The 24,097-nt window shown below is 41.2% G+C and overlaps 1 protein-coding gene across 4 annotated transcripts in view; it reads right to left on the bottom strand.

The window, feature by feature from the left end:
• The window catches only part of celsr1a (cadherin EGF LAG seven-pass G-type receptor 1a), a 96,951-nt gene that overhangs the window by 55,732 nt on the left and 17,122 nt on the right, over positions 1 to 24,097 (bottom strand). For all 4 annotated transcript variants that reach the window (XM_053649859.1, XM_053649858.1, XM_053649860.1 and 1 more), the window contains exons 2-5: positions 7,455 to 8,093; positions 4,264 to 4,486; positions 2,548 to 2,663; positions 5 to 93 (exon numbers count right to left, since the gene is read on the bottom strand). In XM_053649859.1, the coding sequence (XP_053505834.1) occupies positions 5 to 93; positions 2,548 to 2,663; positions 4,264 to 4,486; positions 7,455 to 8,093 (1,067 nt within the window). The remainder of the gene's footprint in view (positions 1 to 4; positions 94 to 2,547; positions 2,664 to 4,263; positions 4,487 to 7,454; positions 8,094 to 24,097) is intronic.

Raw genomic sequence — 24,097 nt, 5'->3', positions numbered from 1 at the left:
TTACCTTGTTGTAGTAGTGGAGTTGAACAGAGTGCCACTGGCCATCACTAACTCCACCTGGTACAGAGGGTGCCACAGTCGTTTTAGACTCTCCTGAGGAAATATAGATGAACGAGAGAACTGAATGAGAGAGGCAGAAAGAGATTGACTAAAAAAAACACACACACACACACACACACACACACAACATATTAAGCTGAATCACACAAAAACATAATTAGTGTACACTATGTACAAACAAGGTGGTTAACTATAACTGTAAATCTTTTCTAAATAAACAACACTGTTCACAATATGTTCTGTCATGACTTGGAAATGTCTTTCTTTCTTTCTGTCTGCTTGGGGATAAGATGAAGTCTGGAGTCGTGTAGTGGCAAGAACACAAACCGAGATGCTATCCATCATGCCTGCAAGTGGCAGGGATTTCTTTCCTATCAATAGACTTCATTCACTTGGCTATGGAACACCACCAACAGAGATTTACACTGGATTTACTGGCATATTTACTAAAGGCAGGAGCTCTTTGGCAGGCATTCACAAAGAGTCAGTAAACAGTAACCCGGCATTGTGGCCTAGTTTGCGAGCTTTCTCAACAAGGTCCTCAAAACACACTTTTTGTTTTTGGCTTAATTCATTTGGAGTAAAGTAATCGTATGGTAAAAACACACTCAAAGTTGCTAGTAGGTGCCTTGTCTCTTCTCACATGAAATTTCGGCTTTGGGCATGGTCGTAAAACTACATAAGCGAACTGTAACTTGAAGATGAATTCTTCTGTACAACAAAAATTTAAAGGTGCACAGTATCGGACTCCTTTGTCTGGAGGAAGACGCATGATTGCAAGATGCATACTCCCTGCACGTCTACAGGAGTTTAAACTGTAACTATAAGCTTAGAGCTGTTGGTTTATTTTTGGTGAGTATGTGTGTGTTTGTGTGTGAGACGGAAACAGGGAACGTTAATAAGTGCATTTCGGTGCATGTGCCTGTGTGTAAATATGTGTATCCATTCTGACGGGATTAGATTACCGGACATGTCTATTAAGTAATGTTGGCGGAGGACGTCTGTGGTAAATACGATCGGTTCACGTGGCATAAATGATCCCTGTATAAATAACAGCGATGGGAGTGTCTTCACGATGCACGCATGGTTGTGCACCTACTGTACATTCACCTCATTTTAATGCAATCTGATTGTTTTGACTTTCACTATAAGCGCTTGTTGTAGTGCACATGACCGCACAAGTTGTACTTCGTCATTAGTAGGTCACGTGACCAGAACATGTCTGCAGTTTAAACCTGTATTACGGAATAAATAACCTTCCTAAAACCCCCGAAACTGCAACTTCTCTGGCAAGTTCTTTTAAACATTGACTACGTTTACATGGACAGCAGTAATCTAATTATTGACCTTATTCTGGATAAGACAATATTGTGTTTAAGGTGTTTATATGAGTCGCTTTTAGAATATTCCTTTCATGTTCCTGTTTTATGTGTCATAGATTGATTAACGTCACACGTCATTATGTCACCACGCCACGCCGTCCGACGTTCCCTCCAGAATTTCACGTATCGACATACAGTTTGTCTTCGTTATGGTACCGTATACAGTTTTGGGTGTTTCATCTTTAATTTTACAAAAGCCTCAAGTGCAGTTAATTATTGAAGCCGTGGGCTGCGTCTGAAACCGCATACTTACCTACTATACAGTAGCTGAGATACACGTATTTCTCCTACTATATAGTAGGTAAGTATGTGGTTTGGGACGCAGCCGTGCTCTCTTGTTTGCCGTCAAACGGTTGAGCACTGCCGTGTGTGTACGTGTCCTGTCGCAAAACGCGGTGAAAACTCTCACACGATGTTAATCGTGTTAATCGTGTGATTAAGGTGTGTACATGTCTGTAATATACTTCCATAATGCGAATAAACAGGAATACTGCACATGTCTTAATTCGATTTGTGTTTACTTCGAGTATGACTTTAATCGGATTAAGGTCATCAATAATCGCTGTTTACATGCTAGTTTCTTAATCAGAGTATCTTAATGTCTTAATCGTGTGTCTTAATCGGGTTAATATCGGATTATTGTTGTCCCTGTAAACGTACTGACTGTCTATTGTTTTATTGTTTTGCATTAAATCTCAGGTTTCATTTTGATATCGGTAGGAGACAACAGATGAGAGCGCTTTCTGGAGTGTCTTCGGAATGAAGAAAAAGTCCAGAACTTCTGTTCCCACAGAATATAATGAAATATTTAGCAACATGCCATTTTCTACTCGTCATGTTATTTCTACTGGTCATTTTATAGAATGCAAAATATGATCTAATCTTTCCGGAGCGTACACCAGGCTTTACTTCTCAACCCCTTCTCTCATTAACAGAGACCCAGAGAGACACTGTTACAGGCACACCTCGACGGCGCGTTACCCCGCTAACAGAACCCTGATCGTTTAGATAGTAACCACACAGTACACTCATGTGGCAGCAGGTAGGTCAGTGATGTAATGTGGAAGCTGAAACAGTCCTACTCATTGTCCTATAAGAAAGCCACCTGCTGAGAAAGTGAGCTGGATCTGCTCCTCGATAATCTCCACAGCGATGAAGTCGTGCTTCTCGTTAAAGCGGCCGTTGTAAAGAAGCAGGGCGTTTCTCTCTCGTGTAGCAAACCTGGAAAATCGAAATACAGGAAGAAACTAAACGATATGATAACATCAGCCTCTGTGTTTCTCATCTAGCCTCCCATTAATATGTGAGGAAAATATCAACATTTGCTACCAGACAACAAAGAATCTCATATGGGACGATTTATCCTTCAGAAGACCAAAAAAAAAACAATGAAAGAGGAACTGTAAATCACGTTTAAGTCAGAGTGATAAAGAGCAACAAAGGAGAGGAGAAGCAAGTCGGAGAAATGGAGTGAGTGTAAGAGCAGTGATCTTGAGACAGGAAGTGGCTTCTTTGCCATGGGTGTGGAGAGGGCAGACGAGTCAGGGAGCAGCTGGGAAAAGAGGTGCACTGCAGGAAGACCCAGCCAACCAAGCAAAACACTGATAATGCTCTCTCAACACGGACCCCATCCTGTTATTATACAGTGCATGAGAGCCCACATATTTCACTAATGACCCTACCTCGACGTCTATTACGCTCAACATGTTACCTCTGACTTGAGGAACAGTAAACTAAACAGACAAATGAATTCCATTATGTTGTGCTGCTTTAATAGCCATGTCAGATTTTCTGTATCTATGCTTATCTTACACAGGGTCATGAGGGAGCCTGGAGTCTATCTCACGAACACACATTTACACACTATAGACATTTTGGAATTGCCAATCAGCCTACAACACATGTCTTTTTTAATGGGGGAGGAAACCGGAGTACCAGGAGGAAACCCCCGAAGCATGGGGAGAACGCGCAAACACCGTGCACACAGGGCGGAGGCGGGATTCGAACCCCCAACCCCGGATGTGCGAGGCACATGGATCTGCATGTGGTTGAATTGATCACCAAAGAGAGAAGAGACGACTGACACTCCAGCAGCTCAGACCTCAGTATGCTGAAAACTTCCAAAAGGAGGATGGCCGGGAGCTTATTTACGTCTCAGACTCAGATGCATTCATAATAATATGACTTGTCAGGCGATATGTTCACAAATGGCTACGTCTGTCACTGGAAATAAATGATGTGTTTAAAAGCTGTCTTATTTTCACACACTGTTTCAGTGTAGTAGCCATGTTAGCTCAAATAACACTGCATTAAATATATAATATATAATACCAGTTTAGATAACTGGGAATATATGATACCAGTTTAAATGACTGGGAATATATAATACCAGTTTAGATGACTGGGAATATATAATAATCTCCAAGCACAGTTTTGCACGTTGAGATCTCCTCTACATGCACATGCAATGAGGCTACAATTCAAAATAGTACTGTCCACCAATCTGATCTTATTATACTCACTAATAGCCCCTCAAGTCTGGTTAATAAATCACAACGGTCTATTCTTATCACCAAAATACAATTTGCAATACACAGCTTAGTGCATGACTGTTTGAGTGAGGACAAAGCATATAAGTCTCTACATGTTCGAGATACAGACAATAGCTGCTGTTTGTTTTGTGCAACCTCGCGCGTCCATAAATTATAATTTCACAGTATGAAAGGCAAGAAGCAGGCATGTCAGCATGCAAACAGTTTGAAAACATGGGCAGGACTGCATAGTTACCTTAAGGAGGGGCAAAACTTTTTGAAGCACTTACATGAAAGAGACGGTGAAGTGGAACCTCTGCCTCAGGCCCCGGAAGGTGATAAAGGACTGTCCTGGGAAACTGCGCGTGGTCATCTCACAGTAGGGCTTCTCGTACTCGCCGGATGGACACTGGCAGACGAAGCCGCCCACCAGCAGGTCCACACACTTCCCTCCGTTCTTACATACGCCTGGGATGCAGCGGCCCGAGCGGGCATTGACCTCACAGTGCTCACCTGGGTGAGAGCAGACGCAGTTAGTTACACACAGACTGGCAGCGCGGAACTGCTAATGTCAGCGAGAAGGAAAAAAAAAACACTCATAGACTTGGTGATTCTCAGAGATGATTACACAACACCATCAGGTGCTGTGTTCAGTTTTTTAGGCTGCTGCATCAGGAGACACATTTTAACCAAAAGACAACCTTAGCGGACATTTTATTCGGGACACCCATCAGTGTCATCATACCTTTTAGCTAGCTTGAACATGGCCACTTACTAGTTTATCAGCATTTCTGAGGACGCCTCTATAAGGTGACACTTACCTAAGACGCACTGTTCAAATTTTCTCGCTCATAATGCAATTCCACTGCTACATATGGACCACAATCTAGCTGCAACTAGACTACTGTTTAGTAAATTACAGCATAACATAGGTGAATTACTAGCAGGTTAGCCTTAGTGCCAAGCAAGATAGCAGTTAGCCTCATAAGCTTGAGGTCAGGCTAAGCTCTTTTTCTTTCTTTCTTTCTTTCTTTCTTTTTTTTAATAGCGAATGCCTTTTTGCCATGGTAATTTATGAAACATACATATGAACACAAAGGACTGGAGTTACCATACAACAATTCACTCATTAACTGGAGAGAAAGTTTGTTCCATGTTTTTTAAAAACTTTTATTGGTTTGGTGAACAGAATTATGGGATTGCCTGGAACAAGGCTCAGGTGGTAGAGCGGGTTGTCCACTAATCGTAGGGTTGGAGGTTCGATTCCCGGCCCACGTGACTCCACATGCCGAAGTGTCCTTGGGCAATAAACTGAACCCCAAGTTGCTCCTGATGGCAAGTTAGCGCCTTGCATGGCAGCTCTGCAATCGTTGGTGTGTGTATGGGTGAATGAGAACCAGTGTAAAGCGCTTTGGAACCGCTAAGGTTAAAAAAGCACTATATAAGTGCAGACCATTTACCAAGAAAGATGCATCTGATACCCTCTAATTTGACCAAAATGTCATTTGCACCAAAAATGCTGTCTATCAAGCATTTTCCTATCGGAATGCTCATGATATATTCTAGCCTAGAAATTCTGAGCGGTGATGCATAGCATGTGGATGAATGAATAAGCCTCTCCTCTCTCATCTTTATTGCGTGAAATGACAATTCAACCTACATGTCAGCATGGGTAAATGACATCCAAGATCCGCTGTAGACTGCTAATGACCTTAAGATTCCCTGGCTCAAAATCAAAGCTGACTTTGCTTCAGCTCTCCTAACAGAGCTATCCTCATTGGCTCCAGTGCTTCCCGCTTCCGAGATGGACTTTCAACCTCACAGGGTTGTGTGTCAACCATTATCCTGACAAGATCTGGACAGAGCCAGGTATGTGCTGGAGAAGGGGACAGGATGGCCGTCGCTGCGCTGGTAATGACCCCTGCTTTCCTCACGATAATCCCTTTCTGTGTGGAAATTACATGGATCCATTTCACTCGAATGTGAGAACCAGAGCGAGAGCTAGACATTCAGGGTCCAGGCTGTCATCGTTGCAATAATGACCACAGACTACCTGGAACTGAACTGTGACCTTCAAAGCACAGGGTGCAATTACAATAAGCAGGAGGAGATGATTCGATGGTAAATGTCCCTGATAAGGAAATGAAGGGGATGGCTTCACTTCAGGGCTAAAAGAAGCGGCCGCACACTATCAGACACCTAGTGTCTAGAGAATAAGTAGAAGAAGTAACTTTCAAGAAGCTTTTGGGGGAGATTTTGAGGGAGATTGGGGGCAGTGGTGGCTTGGTGGTTAAGGCTCTAGGTTACTGATCGGAAAGTCAGGGGTTCAAGCCCCAGCACTGCCAAGCTGCCACCGTTGGACCCTTGAGCAAGGCACTCAAACCCCTCTGCTCCAGGGGCACCACATCATGGCTGACCCTGCGCCCTAACCCCAACCTCCTGACATGCTGGGGTATGCAAAGAAAAGAATTTCACTGTGCTGTAATGTATATGTGATCAATAAAGACTCATTATCATTATTTGCATGAAGAATTTCATGATTCTTAACATATCCATTGAGCTTGGTCTATTTTAACCATATTAACTATGCAGAAAACCATAAAAGTGTCTTACTCTTGCTTTTATCAATCCGTCTCAGTGCCTGACAAGTTGTTTAGGAAATTAGGATTAAAAATATAAACACTTGTTTGAGTTTTCCTTTTGGTTGGTACTTTGGGCTCTGGTTTTGCAGTGACATCAGTTTGCTTTATGTAGATTCGGCAACCTCGCTACTGATGAAATGATCCCCGTCTCTCTTATTCATGTGTGATCCGATCATCCGAGATGGTTGTTAACGTCAAGTCTGAACAGGGCCTTGGAATAGGTTTCAATGTAGTCGCTATAGTTTACGCGCATAATGATCGAAATGCATTTTTTGTCATTTTTGAGATGCGTCACTGTAATTTTCCCCCCAATTTATACTGTAAAAAACGGCGCCTCCTGTACTAGATTTGGCTTGTAATTCTTACTGACATGGTCTGCTGATTGGACATTTAAGGATTGTTTACCATAGCAACCACAGCAAAACAGTGGAATATGAGAAGCATCACCGACATATCCATTTCGCTTGATATTTGTCTCAACTTGTTCACATCGGTCGGTTTTCACTTTCCATTTTATTTTACATCTTGTCTTGTGTAGTCAATCAAACTTGCCTAAAGTGAAGAAATTGTCTGGGAGCAGGGCTGTTCATGCTCACGTCTGGAATCATGTTACCTCCCCAAATGAAAAGTGCATTGTGGGATTTAGCTGTTGCATTTTCAGCTATCAGAGTTGAATTTTAACGTTTAAAAAAGGTGATAGCTAAAAAAAACCCCACCTTTGATTATAGAACAAAATCCGAAATAACTTAGAACATTACCCGCCACCAACCTTCCAAGATGCACAAGTTTAAAGTCACCAAACTTTAGACAAGCATCTATCAACGTGACACCAAACTCACCAGTGAAGTCCTCCAGACACTCGCAGGTGTAGCCACCTTCTCGACTCCTGCAGCGGCCGTTGTTGCGACATGGCCCTGAGTAGCACAGGTCGATCTCTGTCTCGCAGTAGTCTCCTGTGAAACCGGCCGGGCAGCGACACCGCAGCCCATTGATTGGGTGGATGGGTCGAAACAACATGGTGTCGGAGGCGATGAATGGCGGCGAGCTGTCAAACTTCAGCACTGATACGCACTTCATGTAGTTCTCACAGGGTTCGCGCAGGCAGATGTTGTCATCAAAGGGCAGCACGCTCTGGCTCGAGATGTGGCGCAGCAGAGTGCGGTTCAGGTAGATCTGCTCCTGAAGCTCCTCCGAGGGAAAGTAGCGGCCGGGGGTGCCACCAGGAAGCAGGGCGGAGAAGGTTACATTGAGAATGCTGCCACTGACATCGCTGTCATTCTGCACGTTAAAGATGAAGACACCGTCACGGCTGGTTGACAGAACAGCGGCCACGCCCTCGGTGAACAGGCCCAGCAGTGGCGACAAGAAGCGTTCCTGGGACATGTTCTCCAAGCGCACCGTGATGCTGTTAGTCAGCATGTCGTCTGTGATGATGGTCACACGGAGCGTGCAGAGTGCTGTCACTCGGTGGAGTCCATCTGCAAGAGAGATTATTTGGTTATTCAGAGGCGAACGGAGCAACACGTTACACAAAGCTGAAAACGTTTAGGCACTCCTAAACTTTAAGATCAGATCCTTTTAGATCAGTCTGGGATTGAACAGTACAAGTGTGTACAAGATGAAATTCTGATCCGATTATCTCGCCCTTCTACTACTAGATATTTTGAAAACATGACTATGACATGGAAATCCCCTTGAATCATTATAGGTCATCAAGGTCTCACACAACAATGCAAAAATGCAAGCAACCACAGCCAGTTTTCTTAATAACAGAGGCCTGAACACAGGGAAATTAACAAAGTATGAACTCTGAGGTCACCAGTCTCATAATGTCGGAATGTAGACATAAACATAGGGGGACATAATCGAGCACTCCTGCCTCTGACAGACTGCAATCAAGAGAATAAAATTTATAAGGGCTAATAACTAGGGACAGAAGGTATGTAATTCAAATTTAAATTGTGTAGCTGAGGTTCTACCTCCTCTAGAGAGAAATGACTCTTATTTCTCCATTTGTTTATTTTGACTCATCTCTGCTCACAGGTTCACCTGGAAACACAGGGTTTTGTTTTGATGTTCCACCAAACTTGGAGTGCTCTGCAGAGGTGTATCTTGTTTTATCCATGTGCCAGGAGGTCCGTTTGTGATCCAGTGAGACATTCAAACCGTAGCGCTGAAATGCTATAGATATTACCTGCACTTAAAAAAAGGTCTCAAATCACTGATCTAAGGACTATTCTGCCATGGCAAGAAAACTACTGGGGACCAGGTGGTGTAGCTAATTAATACGCCTGGCAAAACAATGGAGCTTATGAAGCCTTCAAAATACAGTGGTGTCGGGTTTCAGAGATCAATCACGCTTCCAGCAATAAAGCATGAGGAAGAGGAAGTGAGGCAGAGCTGCTAATAAGAGTTAAAAAACTCCTGTTTTGTGCGTCGTGTCTGTGTGAGGGTGAAGAGAGCCAGAGCTGGTTTGCTAAACAATACATGACTAGTTTGATCGATAAATTCCTTTACCTATGCATGTCTCCTTACTCAATAGCTGTGTGGGGTCCAGCATGTTCGAATTCTGCACAGTTCTCCCGCTCGTTTACTGCGTGAACGACAACAGCAGCTGTGAGAGTTAAGACCTGAGAGCTGAGGAGATGATGGGTAAAGCAGTCCCTATCTGTTACACTCAACCATTACTGCACTCCACACCTGCCTCAGTGTACAGCTACTATAGTGTTGTTATTCCACATGCTGCTGCACACGGGGCAGCTGATATACCACACACATGCACCTACCTCAGTGCTGTTTCCCCCATCCATATCCCAACACAAACACACTCTCAAGATTTTAAAACCCCAGGTTACAAAGGCCAAGTGATTCTTCAAAACTGAAGAGTGCGACTTTATGAACATTAAGCTGATGGCACGTAGCTTAGAAAACTGTCAACAAGTCTGTTTCTGCAATCAAAACATTACTCAAGTTTATTCTTGTGAGTTCTATTGTAACTGTTTAAAAGACCAAAAAAAGACCTCTAATTAGTTCATATACCGCACACAGTAGTATCTTCCTATAAGACTGCACAGTATATATATATATATATATATATATATATATATATATATATATATACACACACACACACACACACACACACATATATATATACATGTATGTATGTGTGTGTGTGTATATATATATATATATATATATATATATATATATATATATATACATATACACATATGTAAACACACACACACACACACACACATATATATATATGTGTATATATATATATACAGTATATAAACACATTACATTTGTTGTTGAATTCTCAAATCTGGTTTACATAAAAAGGGCACTCCACATAATCTTAAACTAATAATAAACAGATTAAAATGTGTTATTATTTTCACAAAAGAAAAACATACAATCATTGATATGGTGAAGCTTTTTTTTTATAAGCGGATGTTTATTTATCATTTATGAAAGGAGTCTTCAGTATCAGCACCTGGTAGCCATCTTCAGGACAGAGGACATTGTTTGTGGTTTGTGGTTTGTCAGGAACAAGCTGCATTTTGGTCTTATTAACTTCAACAGAACGTGAGGAGAAGACTGTTTATAGCTGGTAGGGATGGGCGATATGGACTTAAAACTATATCAGGATATTTTCTGGTATTTATTGTGATAACGATATCAGTGATGATATAAATATTGCACCGTGCACCACTGTTTTTAGCTACAAGTGATATCTGTGATCTTTAGAGCCTCAGAAACACAAACACTGATCTAAAAGTAAAACTGATTTTCTGTAATTAAACCAGTTCCAGATTGTAGAGCTAGCTCCTCGTTTAGCGATAAACTCCTCCTCAGCTTCACGTCCACCTTCTGCTGTACTTGTTTTCGCTCTGCACGTCAACTGCGAACGGGTCGCACACCGTCGCTCACAGAAATACGTCATCAACCAGGCTTTATCGAAATTATCACTGGAAGACTAATTCTTGTTGTGGGGAGAATTTCTACTGGTATATCACAAACCATAAGATATTGCCCATCCCTAATATCTGGTACAACTTACGTGCTAAAACTAACTTTTTTCGTTCAACCGATGTTCAATAATATGTAAATGTAACTATAAACTGGTAAAAAAAAATGTACTACATGCTATAGACATGCATGAATTCCTTACTTAATGCCTAAATTTGATGATTTATCAATATTGATGCTTGTTAAATCCTACACATCAAGTGACAAAAGCACAAATGCCTGAGTTCTTCCCAGAGCATATGTCTCTGTTTGTTCAGTCTATATTTAACCGTTCAGCTGCTGGATTTAGCTCAGCAGTGGGAATTCTGCAGGGGTGAACAGCAGGGCATTGCTGAGGATGTCACATCGAGACACATATGGAGCTATGAGGTGACTTCAACAGCACAGGACGCAACAAACTACACGACAAACCTGTCGCTACAGCGCTGAGGTTTATTCCACTTCCTATAATAATCATAAAATCATTATCATCAAACCGATACATAAGACAAATCTAAAACATAATAAAGTAATAAAACATAATCATAGTATTAACAATATAATTACGAGTGTTCGCTTATGATAAACAAATGTGCCGGTACAATAAACTATCAAATAATAACATTTTATAATGACATATCTCTTTACAACACATAAACAGGTGTGTGAGTCAGTCAGCTTGTATCTGTGTGTCAGATTGTGATGTTTAGCATGTGTCTGTGCAGGGCTGATAATGCTGCCGCAGGCTGTGGAGTCAACGATATGCCTCACATTGCTCTGGATTTGCTTTACTCTATCACACTACCAGACTAACAGGCATTGAAAACCACAGTGTAGTCCCAGCTATCAGAAGGAATGACAACGACCTTTTCTACACACACACACACACACACACACACACACACACACACACACACACACTGTCCTGTTAGCCAGCCAGGTTTGGAGACGCTGATCCAGCCTAGTTAATACCATCTTGCAGGCATTAATCATGTTGTTTAGGATATGCACTTCTCTCTTATACAGCCACAAACAGCAAGGACGTATTAACATATATTTCTCCTATGTGCATGAGCAGAGGCGGAAAATATTAAATTATAGGACCCACAGCAATCCTATCCTGAACAGAAATGCAAATATGTTTATTTGTTCTTTAAAAAAAAAAAAAGAAGAAGAAGAAAGCACATTGTAGCATTTTGCACACAGTTATCTTCAATCAGACATTTTGGTAGCGCATACACTAAGTGATCACACTGGACCCACCTAACTAACCCCTAAAATGCCAACCCCACATAATCCTTAAAAATAAATAAATAAATAAATAAACCTACTCTGTGCACTTTGCTTTTTCGAGAACTCAATTAAACATCTTGTATGGTAGCACTACTTGTATTCTCCGCTTGATATATCGCTTTGCTTGTATTTCTTCATTCGTAAGTCGCTTTGGATAAAAAGCGTCTGCTAAATGAATCAACGTGAATGTAAAGCATCTGTGTATCTAGTTCAGTTGTTTAATCACTAGTAATCACTACCAGAAACAAATGCGTCTTTCACATCCTGTATCCCGTCCTCTTCACGGCCAGGTGAATTTTTATTCACGTTTGGTCCAACCTCTGCGTTAGTTGAAAAAGCAGGAAAGTGTAGTTTTCTGGTGTCTGCTGTATTGTCATAGCAACTGGTCAAAAAGATGAAATGCTGCAGCAAAGCCATATGTTTAGTATCTGACGTTTGCACTGGAGCTACTACTAATCATCGCACACTCCCCTTAAACTCAGCCGAGGCTACATATGTAGGCTTGAGTATGTGGGTTTTGGCACTGACTGAGTGTTATTGATAATAAGTCCTTTTCTCCTAAACAGTTTGGTATCGTTCAGGTAGTTGCTTTAGCCTGAAGTTTCAAGGCAGAATAGTAGAGCTGAGTTCTGAGATTCTGCAGCATTTGAACTCAGAGAGTTATTGAGTGCCGCTATTCTGTCCTTTATTTGCTGTGACAAATGACCGCATACACGCATACTCACATACGCACACTTGAAACGTGACGGGTCTACAGAGGAAAACGGGGAGAAACAAGGTCAGAAAGCAGAAGTGTGAGGTCATTTTAAAATGAATCAAACGCTCGTGTGTACAGAGAAGGAACAAATTTGTCCCAAACAAGTATTAAATATTATGTACTGAATTTTCAATTCCCAATTACTAAACAAACAGCGACTAACTGTATGAAATGAATGAATGTGGCTAGACGTGCTGTCTAATCTCAGAACTGCTGCTTATGTCGTCAAGTATGTCTTTTCGTAGAAAAGCTGAAACATTGCCACAACTAATTACAGTCGATTAATCGAAAAGAAAGAGAGAAAAATACTCGGCCGACTAATAGATTATGAAAATATTCCTATTGTTTCTTACAAAACTGGCAAAACAACTGAGTGAGAATCATGATCACGATTCTAAGCTGAAGCTCACCCTGTCATTCCGTCACCTGTATGTGTGTATACATACAGTATATTGTTTGTGTACAAATTGTATCACGTATTTTGAAGGCATGCTATAGAAAATATGTCCATTGCAATACAATGAATAAAAGATATTTTTATAACATTCGTTAAATAATTTGTTTAGATTAAATAACAAAAGAAAAGAAGAACTGATGAACATTTTAAACTAGGCAAACTGAGGACATCAATTCCTTGGCACATGAAACAGCAAAACTCAAAAATGTTCACTAACTAGAATGTTCAGGAACCTTTTCCATTTAATTAGGTTTAAGATTATAAGAACCGATCCAAACTTGCAAAAACCCTGCAGGTGTTTTCTTCAATTTGTGACAAATGTGCTCTTGTTCTGTCAACACCACCTAAGCACAGAGAATCAAAACAAGCTATTATGTGAATCCATGATAAATTACTGTTATAGATGGGAAGACCTTACAGGAGCCAATGAGAGTGAGAGTCAGGTGCAAAGACAACTGGCCAACCGCTCCCTGTACTTCACATCACATTCAAACATTTGAATCATAACACAGGCTGAGAGCCCCTCCTCCCAGCCAATAGCTTTACCGAGGCACATCTACTCGCCCCTCCCTACCTCCTTCCCTCCCTCCTGCTACTAACCGACCTTTTCTTCAGGTGAGTTTAATACAAAAGTTGAGTCTCTCTCTCGCTCTCTCTCTCTCACACAGACTCACACACCGGACTGTTAACAAAGACACAGCCACTAATATCAAGTCCATCGAGATCAAAACTTACATTACTTAAATAGATATCTGATGGGGAAATTTACAAGATACACTATTCTGCCTTCTTAGAGAATGCTTTGTATACGCAAGCTCAGTCTCCGTGTCTTATTAAACAGGGTTTCTCTTAGGCAGTGGGAACAAATGTACCGTCGACCGTGCTTGCAGCATTAACAGATTATAACAAAATGGGTTTTCTTCACTGTCTTGCTAACAAGACCAGATGAGACTGTCGAGAAGAAGACAACATGGAGCACAACTCCAATTTCTATAAGATTTACAGCATTAAGACGCATCTCACACATTCTCTTGTGAGATCTTTGGCCTTTTCAAATAAAAAAACACTCAAGTGTCTTAATGATTAACCTCAGCAAGGTTGGTGGAATGCAGGGACACCTGCAGAAACATATAACACAACCTCACAAAGTATGAACCGGTATGCTAAAAAAATAAATGAGAACACATGTCTTAAGAATGGAAATAATGATTTGAACGTATATGACATCATTTGGTGCTTAACAAAACAAGTTAGAGATGTAGATGTCCAACACACACACACACACACACACACACATGCTCACATTTCAAGCCATCTTTATACTGTGAGGTAACATCAGATGGGCTGGACTGTGCCAGATGGGCCCATGCTCTTAATAAATGGGCAAAATGAGATTACACCTCACTGACATCATCGACACCTCCTCCAGCCCCAAAAGCAGCACAGATGGAAGATAGGGGTGGTTTTCCAGTCCTCTCCTTCTTTCTCATCTCTCAGCCCTCCTTTTCTATTCCTTTGTTTTGTCAAATCCTTTCTCTCTTTCCTCTCAACCATGTCACTTTCTATAACACATCCAATTCTTACTCGTTTTCTCTCTTTTTCTTGATCACCATCAAGAAATGTCCACGATCTCCAATTCACTATCGGCAATGAATATGGAAATACTCCGTTAAAGTTCTGATCGTTCAGACATACTCGTGCGCAGGTATTATTGTCCAACTGTTCACACATGAAGACCCATTATGGATAACACAAAGACAAGGGAATGAGAGAGAAAGAACTGAGATATGGATAGGCTTCAGGCCAAGTTAGGAGACATGTTTACTTGATTTAATGATAATGAGTCTTTATTGATCACATATACATTACAGCACAGTGAAATTCTTTTCTTTGCATACCCCAGCATGTCAGAAAGCTGGGGTCAGAGCGCAGGGTCAGTCATGATACACGTCCCTGGAGCAGAGAGGGTTAAGGGCCTTGCTCAAAGGCTCAGCAATGGCAGCTTGGCAGTGCTGGGGCTTGAACCCCTGACCTTCCGATCAGTAACCCAGAGCCTTAACCACCAAGCCACCACTGCCCAATTACCAATTACCTCACTGGGATGACAAGAACATAAATGCATGTGGATTGCAAGTGTTTTTGTTACACAACTGGGCATCACATAGCAAAGCCTCTTCCTCTTCTAATCCAAATAATACAATATAATCAGGGCCTGGCATGCCACGATTACCAGACTGTCTCACAGAAACACTTCTGAGGAGGGCCTCAGCCACACAAAAACATTCAAAGAACCAGCAGCAAAGCTAGACAGATGCCCAGAAACATCAGCTCAGGGTGTGCTTTACAACAGCATTATACATCTATCACTTTAGCTGTGTCAAGTACATTGTATAACACGTAATATGATCTAACTATCTACCACAACATGTGATGTCATATTTACTTCCATTAATTGCTGAAGTGAGGTCATTAAGTCATTAAGCAATTAGTCATTAGTAGACCTAGCATGCTATGAACTCAGATTTAAACGTATTTATTATATATTAATCCAGAAGATTACTACATATAACACAGTTGTAAATGAGACATTTGAAGAAAATTGTATTAAAAATGAGCATGGTGTAAGGAATGGCACTGTATGCGTATTTTTCATTTTAGTGTATAATTTGCAAATATTTTCGAGTTGGAGATGGAAGCAGCAAATTCTTCACTGCGTCGTCACTGGTAGGTAGGTTGGTTCTGTCTGTTATCTGCTACAAGCCCCTTCCTTTCTGTCTTATGGTGTGTGACGAGACAGTTTTGCGCAAAACCAAAAAAGCGTTCAGTTACACAGAGTTTTGCTCTAGATCGCTACAGACACAAACTTCAATCCAGCCTCATCATTTGTCCCAAAATGTATAATCATTTTAAAAAAGACAATTCCACAAATAAACATAGTAGACAAACTCAATCCAATGTTCAATTTCAGCCAGGAGCATGAGTGGCCCGTTACTTAATGTCTAGTTCACTTTTAAGCAGGGAGAGAGAATAAAAGAGTCACTGTTAAAAAAGCAGACAAAGTCTAATGGGTCTAGTTAAAAGCACTGAGAGTTTGAATACTTCTAGGCAGACTGCAGTTCCTCCACCTCTCTCTGGCCTATTGTCTGCTATCTATTAGACAACTGTGCTTACTGAGCTGCTCCACGAGACAGCAGATGCTAACCCAAGATAGAAAAGCAGATCATGGCTTACTGTGTCATTGAGCTAATGTTCTGGGAAATTAGGATTATGTTCATTGTGTATTCAATTGGCTACAACTGATTTCTTATCTAGCTGATACGGCATCACACTGAGAGGTGCACAACTTCCAGGCTCATTTACACTAGTAAATCTGTAACAAGTCAAACCGTGACAACAGTAATGGAGAATTTGATGGCTGGAATTCACTTAGCACAGAGTAACATGAAGCCCGCCTGAGAGCGATAATCGAGTTTCGGCTCTCCACTTCCTGCATTACCAGGTCAGAGGTCAATTCATCCAGGTGTCGCTAAGAGACACCAAAAAAAGTCTCTCAAAGAGGGAAAAGTCCAAACTCGAGGCAAGATGACAGCACGGGACACTCATTCCAGGGTCTCGCCTCTACGAAAAAGCAGTAGCCAAGGCAACATGGCTGACAAATGACCCACATAATCTCTTGTTGGCTGGACTTTGGCCTGGCGCCCACAGCCACCATGGTGCAGAGAGAACTGAAGAGAGGAGGAAAGACAGGCCAGTAAGCACTACCTCCTGACGACATTCACTGCTGAAATGCATTTCCCAGGCTTCTACAAAGACACTGACTCCCTGACTCATTAACACCTGAATCATCTTCTAAAAGTCTCTAAACTGTCAGATCACACTGATTTGCTTCTGCCGCCAAATATAATCGCCTCTCCAAAGTGCCACACTATAATATGACATGCTAGAGTATGCAATTTGAATTTGCGTCCATATTCACATGAAAAGACAAAACATTTTAAGTGCTACAGGACAAAAGCATGCAGCGATAATTCTAAGTGATAAACAAAAACATCGACATAACAAGGCATGTATGTGCACTCAATCAAATCCAAACAATACCGGAAATATGCAAACAAAAGCCTCCATCTGTCAATGCTGGAATAAAAGCCACCTCCGCAGGGTAAAAAAAAAAAAATCTGCTTCCATCAGACAGCGTTAAAAAATGGCATTCAGTGAATCAGAGATAAACAAAGTGACTAACACTGATAAATATCAGTGCTGCTTGGACAAGAAAGCCGCTGAGTAATGTTCAAATACAGTCAGGCAAGCTGTTTAAAACCAAAGCTAGACTCGAAAATAAGAAAGTTAAACCTTTAAAAATTTAGTACAGTGTAACTGATGCAATGTTTGTTTGAATATTATTGTGTTATAATGTTTTATAATATTTATCAGCTCTTATATACTATTTTACGGTAGATGCCTAATGTATGTCTAACAAAATAAGGTATTTGGTTTTGGCCACATTAATCTTGTCACATGATATAGGACAAGAGGTTTCTACAGCAATATATATATATATATATATATATATATATATATATATATATATATATATATATATATATATTTTTTAAACTAAAGTATACGTTAATTTAAAAAATATTACATGTACATAAGTAATAAACATTTTCCAATAGGCGCTTACTGGAGTCGTTTGTTTCTGTGGCTGAATCTCAAATGGTGTTCTATTGGAAATATACAGTAGTGCACCACAAAGGTTCTACTATGCTGGCCACTTTATTAGGAATACCTATACACCTACTCATTCATGCAATTATTCAATCAGCCAATCAAGTGTCTGCAAATTTTTGTGTGTATATATATATATATATATATATATATATACATATATATATATATATATATATATATATAAAATCATGCACATTAAGAATAGGTAATGTTCATATCAAAATGAGAAAGATCGGTGGTGATCTCGGTGCCTTTGACTGCAGCATAGTTTTGGTGTGGTATAGGTTTGAGTATGTATTTCAGGAATTGCAGATCTCCTGGGATTTTTGAGCAAGCTCTCTTACACGGAATGGTGCGAAAAACAAAACACATTGAGTGAGTGATAGTTCTGTGGGTAGAAGCACCTTGCCGATAAGAGAGTGCAGAGGAAAATGGCCAGGTTGGTTCGAGCTGCCAAGAAGGATATAGTAACTCAAACAATCACTCTTTACAACCATGGTGAACAGAAAAGTATCTCAGCATGCACAAAACATCTGCTATTGTAGTCCATCCACCACAAGGTTCGAAGACCACATTGGGTTCCACTCCTGTCAACCAAGAACAGGAGTCTGAGGCAGTCATGGGCACAGGCTCACCCGAACTGGACAGCTGAAGATTAGAAAATAAGTCACCTGGTCTTTTTCCAGTCTTCAACTGTCCAGTTTGGGTGAAATGGGCCCATGACAGCCTCAGATTCCTGGTCTTTGCTGAGAGGAGTGTAACTTGATGTGGTCTTCTCCTGTTGTAGCTCATCCACCTCAAGTTTGATTTTGTTTTGTGTGTTCCGAGATGCTTTTCTGCTCATCACGGTTGTAAAGAGTGCTTACTCTATTTGAGTTACTATATCCTTCCTGTCAGCTCAGTCCAGTCTGGTCATTCTCTGATCTCTCTCATCAACAAGGTGTTTCAGACTGCAGACCCTGCGCACACAGGATGTTTTTTTGTTTTTCGCACCATTTTGTATAAACTCTAGAGACTGTTGTATGTGTGTGAATCCCAGGAGATCAGCAGTTTCTGAAATACTCAAACCAGCTCATCTGGTACCAACAACCATGCTTCAGTTAAAGTCCCAAAGATGACATTTCCCCCATTGTAATGTTAGATAGGAGCATTAACTGAAGCTCTTGACATGTAACTACATGATTTTATGAGCTGTGCTGCTGCCACATGATTGGCTGATTGGATACCTGCATAAATGTGCAAGTGTACAGGTGTTCCTAAAGTTAAAGTAGGCGGTGAGTGTCTGCATATAGACTATGGCTCATATCGATCAGGAAAGTCTACACTTGGACCACATACTTCACGTCCATGCAGATCTGTTGCCTAATCTCTAGGAAACAACATGTGTACATAATTTCTTACTGTAATCATTTTGAAAAGCAACAACCCTATCCTAGATAAGATATTCGCTCAGAGGACTGCATCCAGATGCCTAGAAGACTTCCTACATAGCCAACATCTGGTTTGGGCCCATCTCATCCTGCAATGACGGCGGCACTAACTCTGACACCTCGATGTAATTTATTCCCTGTAAGTCTCTCTTTCTGTCCTGACAGTATCAGGCTGTGGGGCTCATTAATGTCCTTATCTCAGCCTCGGCATGATTCTGCAAAAAAAATTCGCCACCTGTTAGTGAGACTGAGTACGACTGAAAGCAGCTGCCAGGAGCTGGAGTGTGTCGGCGTGTCTGTCTGCAGGCCTCTCTTCGCTCACTGACAGGCTGCTGGCTCTCTTTCCCACTATATGAACATGCGCCTTTGTTCTAGCTTGCAGTTGAGGGAGTGGAAACTAGTGAGAAGCAGGTGTCAGGAGAGGCGTGTGTGTGCTGTGAGATGAACAAGATGTGAAAATAAGTTACAGATTAATGTGCACTTGTTGAGTCGAGTGCCACTCACTGCCTTTTTTGCGCTCTCATTTGATTAGTTCTCTTTGCTCTTAAGAGCAAGAGCAGATGAGCTGCGTGCTGCAGGTCAGCTATGGACGAGTGATTTAGCACAAAACTGACATGACCCACTTGGTCCTTTTAACACACCACCTCACACTGACAATAGAGCTTAGAGGAACTCGGCGCAAAAAACCAGTTCGGTTGCTCTCACCTTTAGCATGACCTGTATTTGATACCCTGCTTATTAGAAGGAACTTTTTATACTCGAAATCATTAAACACTTGAAATGGCTGACGGTTCTAAATGCCCGCCACGGCAAAAACCATTCTTTCTGTCAGTCTGTATCACGCCCCACTTTTTGAAACCTAATTTATGTTCTTTTAAAGTGAAGTCGTTCCGACACAGGTTGGACTAAAACGTGTGCCAACACAACTAGGCTTAATACACACTTGGTGAATTTATAGTTAAAAGGATTCCTCAGCTCTTATACCTGGCACTTCCGTAATGTAATAATTCATCTAGAAAAGAATTTGTGTCGGTTATTCTTTGAGGGGTTTTGGGACCTGACAGGCACGATGAAATGATTTACATCCTCTCACGCAGGCCCTTACTCCAGAAACACAAGACTAAAGGGAGGAAAGGTATTAAAATCGAATGGAATTCCTCTGATGCGGCTCTCTCCTCCCGACCCACAGTGATAAGAGGGTTAGTGCTCGATTCACTTCATGATTTAGTGGCCTGCTAGGGGAAACACTTTCTGCCTGATATCAAAGCAGTTTTGGGATTTCACTAATAAGACACACACACACACACACACACACACACACACAATGGGACAAGGCTAAGGTGGTGCTCTTTTGTGCCTCCTTACTTTCGCAATCGCTCTCTCTCCAAGGCAGCTGAAATGTTTCGTCTCCACTCAGCCGTGTACTATGAAACAGCAATGAGTGATGTCCTGCAACTCAGCGAAAAGGAGACGTGTCTTCCCTCAAACACTGAACGCTTCAAGTATCCTACAGCACCAAACACTCAAAGGTGATCGACTGCACGGAATTTAAAATCTTCTGCACCATTTAAAATGGAATACTCTCTACCCGCTGCATCTGTAGCATCTGTAGCATCTGTGCAATTAATACCGACGTGTTGCTTATAACGGACGTCTAAGGGCAGTTGTTGAATCCTGTCGATTAAACCTTTATGTAAAACACATTTGAGCACTTTGAAATTATTACGTCGATTGTATTTGTAAATTTAGCTATAAATCTGTGTAACTGATCAGAGATAAGACTACTTTTTTTCACCAGGACGTGTTATATGTTTCCATTGTAGACAATGGAACTTGTAGCAAGGACAGAAGTGGCTGATTTCAGTGCATTAATACGACAAAGCCTATTGCACTAGTATTGAATCTACAGCACTGTAAAAACACTTGGCTGTCATTTTTTGCATATAAATTTGCATTATATTTATTTTCCTGTGTTTTAAACGTTTATTCCAGAATGCCCTTTGTCTGTTTTGAGTAAAAAGATTTTTTCTCAGTACAGGGAACGTGAAACGATTCTCATGCACGGCATAAGAGATCATTCATACACTAAAGTTGCAGTGAATAGAGATTATGTTTTGCTTTTAAAAAAATAAATGAATAAACGTTGTAAGAAATAGTGCGAAGGCAACCACTGGTGGATTATTTTTTCAAAAAACTTTTAATCTCTGTTCCTCTGTTGAGAACTGTAAGTCCTGTTCCACACATACATTCCTTATAGCCTTTCCTATCATCTCATTATAGAACTCACAAGCCATCCTCATCTTCAAGCTCTCTGAAGGCTTTAAAGCATAATTAATGAAGGCCTCTTTCTAATAAAAGCATCTTGTCTGGCCCAGCAAAGGCTGGAACAAAACAGAAAGCACATGTGCACAGATGCATGAGACTGGTGCACAGTGTGATGGGCTGGCCTGCACTCTCAGGCCTATTCATCCTGAGGAGGGGACCAATAAAAAGCACCTGGCTTGCCTCACCCTAGCCTCTTCTGGGTTTAATCTGCCCCCTTTCTCCACAGCAAAATCCCCGGCCTGGATGTCTTTGTTCTCTTCTCAGTGGGGCATTAAAATATGGAAGGGGAACTAGCCAAAGTGGATCCCAGCTACCGTAGTGGCATTTGGAGTTTATGGCACTCCACAGGAGTGAGGAATCAGTCAAGAGAGAGCCAAAACTCAATTAAAACATCAAAACCTCTTCTCCAAGGAGCTCCAGGTGTCTCTGAAGCTTTACGACCATGATGCCTTTTCAGCAGACCGGATCCCATGAACTTAGATACCACAACCCGAGGGGCATCTGCATGCCTGAGTGATGGAATAATGTAAATTTAAAAAAAAATAATGCAAACAAACTGGAATTACTTTGATTTACGATACGACTACACAAGTCTGTGATTAATAAGTCTGGGTAGGTGGGTAAGTGTTCAATACCACACAGAAGCACAATATAAATCAGTACGCGCAACTCATCTAATTACCAGCCTTTCACATCACTTGATGGCCTTAAGGAGGCTGAAATTACTAGCAGTTTGTTCTTTTGCCACTTCCTGAATAAAAAGCTTAAGGCAGACAGTCTGAGGTGGAGAGATGGTACAGAAAGAAGGGTTGAGTTTCACCATGGATAATCAAGTATGAAAACTGCGATTATACCTGCACTTTTAGAAAGTGCTCGATTGTTCACAGTTCATTCAGCTTCACAGTTAATGTCACGGCAGACGTCTCATGAGGAATATCGGGCCAATTCAGGAAGCCATTTTACACTTCAGTATTATCCATTTAGGCTTTATAAATGCATTGTTATACCTATTAAACCATACACTGCATGTCCCCGAAAATCACTGATCCTGTGATCTCTAATGACGTACTTAGATGAAACTTGATGGATGAAACTAGTCATGAGCTAAAGTTTATGGAGAAAGTTTTCTCATAGCATTGCCTACTGCTTAGTAACAGACAGAGCTCACTTGGTGCAATGATCTCTGCCTGTGTATTTGTAAAGGTGGTAAAAATGCCTCCAGGTCCCTTGTGATACGCCGGACTCTCTTTTTCCAAATTTGCACAGGTTCCTGCATTCCCTTGGCAACGTCCTTTTTGCTGTTTTTTTTTTTAAAAGAGCCAATCAACTGGGGGCTGGTAACCAAGCCGCCTGTTTATCAGTAACCTGGCTGAACAATGACTGCAACCAGACACTGCCCCTGCCTCTATAGTGTGTGTGTGTGTGTGTGTGTGTGTGTGAGAGAGAGAGAGAGAGAGAGAAAGAGAGAGAGAGACAGAGAAAGAGAGAGGCGATCTAATGACATTGACACAGATACACTTGGTACTCAAAGGCAAGAGCAGATACATGGGTGGGTGACTTTGAAGAGGAAACCGAACTATCTACCATCTCAAACTACAGTTATAAACACAGTACCGAATGAAGTTCCCATTTTCAAAACAACTATTAACAAGACCTGGCACCAAGTGAACATCCGGAGTCCAGAGCTATCAGGTTCAAAAGTCTGAGCCTGCTACCAAAAACTATTTATCCCACTACTATTTTATGCAAAACAATATATTATTTAAAACTAAAGCAAATATTATTTGTAAATGTAAAATCCTTGTATGAAACTGGAAAATATCCAAATCTCTTGGCACACCATTTGCGTTATTTTTCCAAATTGTTGTGTTGAGGTACATGCCAATATGTGTACACCCCTAACACAGTGAGCTCATCTGGTGTTGATTCCATTAAAGAAAATGAATGAATGTGAATATTCCATCAGTAAGCGCTTTATCCTGGTCAGGGTCACAGTGGATCCAGAGCCTATAGTGAGGTGAGAATACACCATGCGTGTGATCATGCATTATTATCCCTAATTTTGTGACTTAGACTAGTAAAGAATCATGGAATTTGGTTCATTAATTAATTTTATTCACCTTCACTCTCCACTGGGACGGACGAGACATCATGCCATTGCAGGATTCACACGATCACATGCAATTTGATGAAACAGAAGACTGGATTTCAGGCGAGAAGACCGTAGTTAGGCTAGGGGGAAGGTCTGTTTTTTGTCTTTAAAGCTTGTGGGTCTGGCCGCTGTCTAGTGAAAGCTATAACCTGTGTTGTTACAGATCACTGACTCTCACACATGCTCAAAAGGCTGTTTGACTCCTGATCTGCTCTGATCTCCTCTAGAGAACTAACCCGCACACACACTCCCATCTACATGCAGGATTTCTCCTTATGGTAACTGAAATTTTACCAGCATCCTGTACATTTTCATCTACA

This window comes from Ictalurus furcatus, chromosome 19, assembly GCF_023375685.1.
Source record: "Ictalurus furcatus strain D&B chromosome 19, Billie_1.0, whole genome shotgun sequence".
NCBI lineage: Eukaryota > Metazoa > Chordata > Actinopteri > Siluriformes > Ictaluridae > Ictalurus > Ictalurus furcatus.
This window is presented reverse-complemented; position numbering and strand designations above follow the sequence as displayed.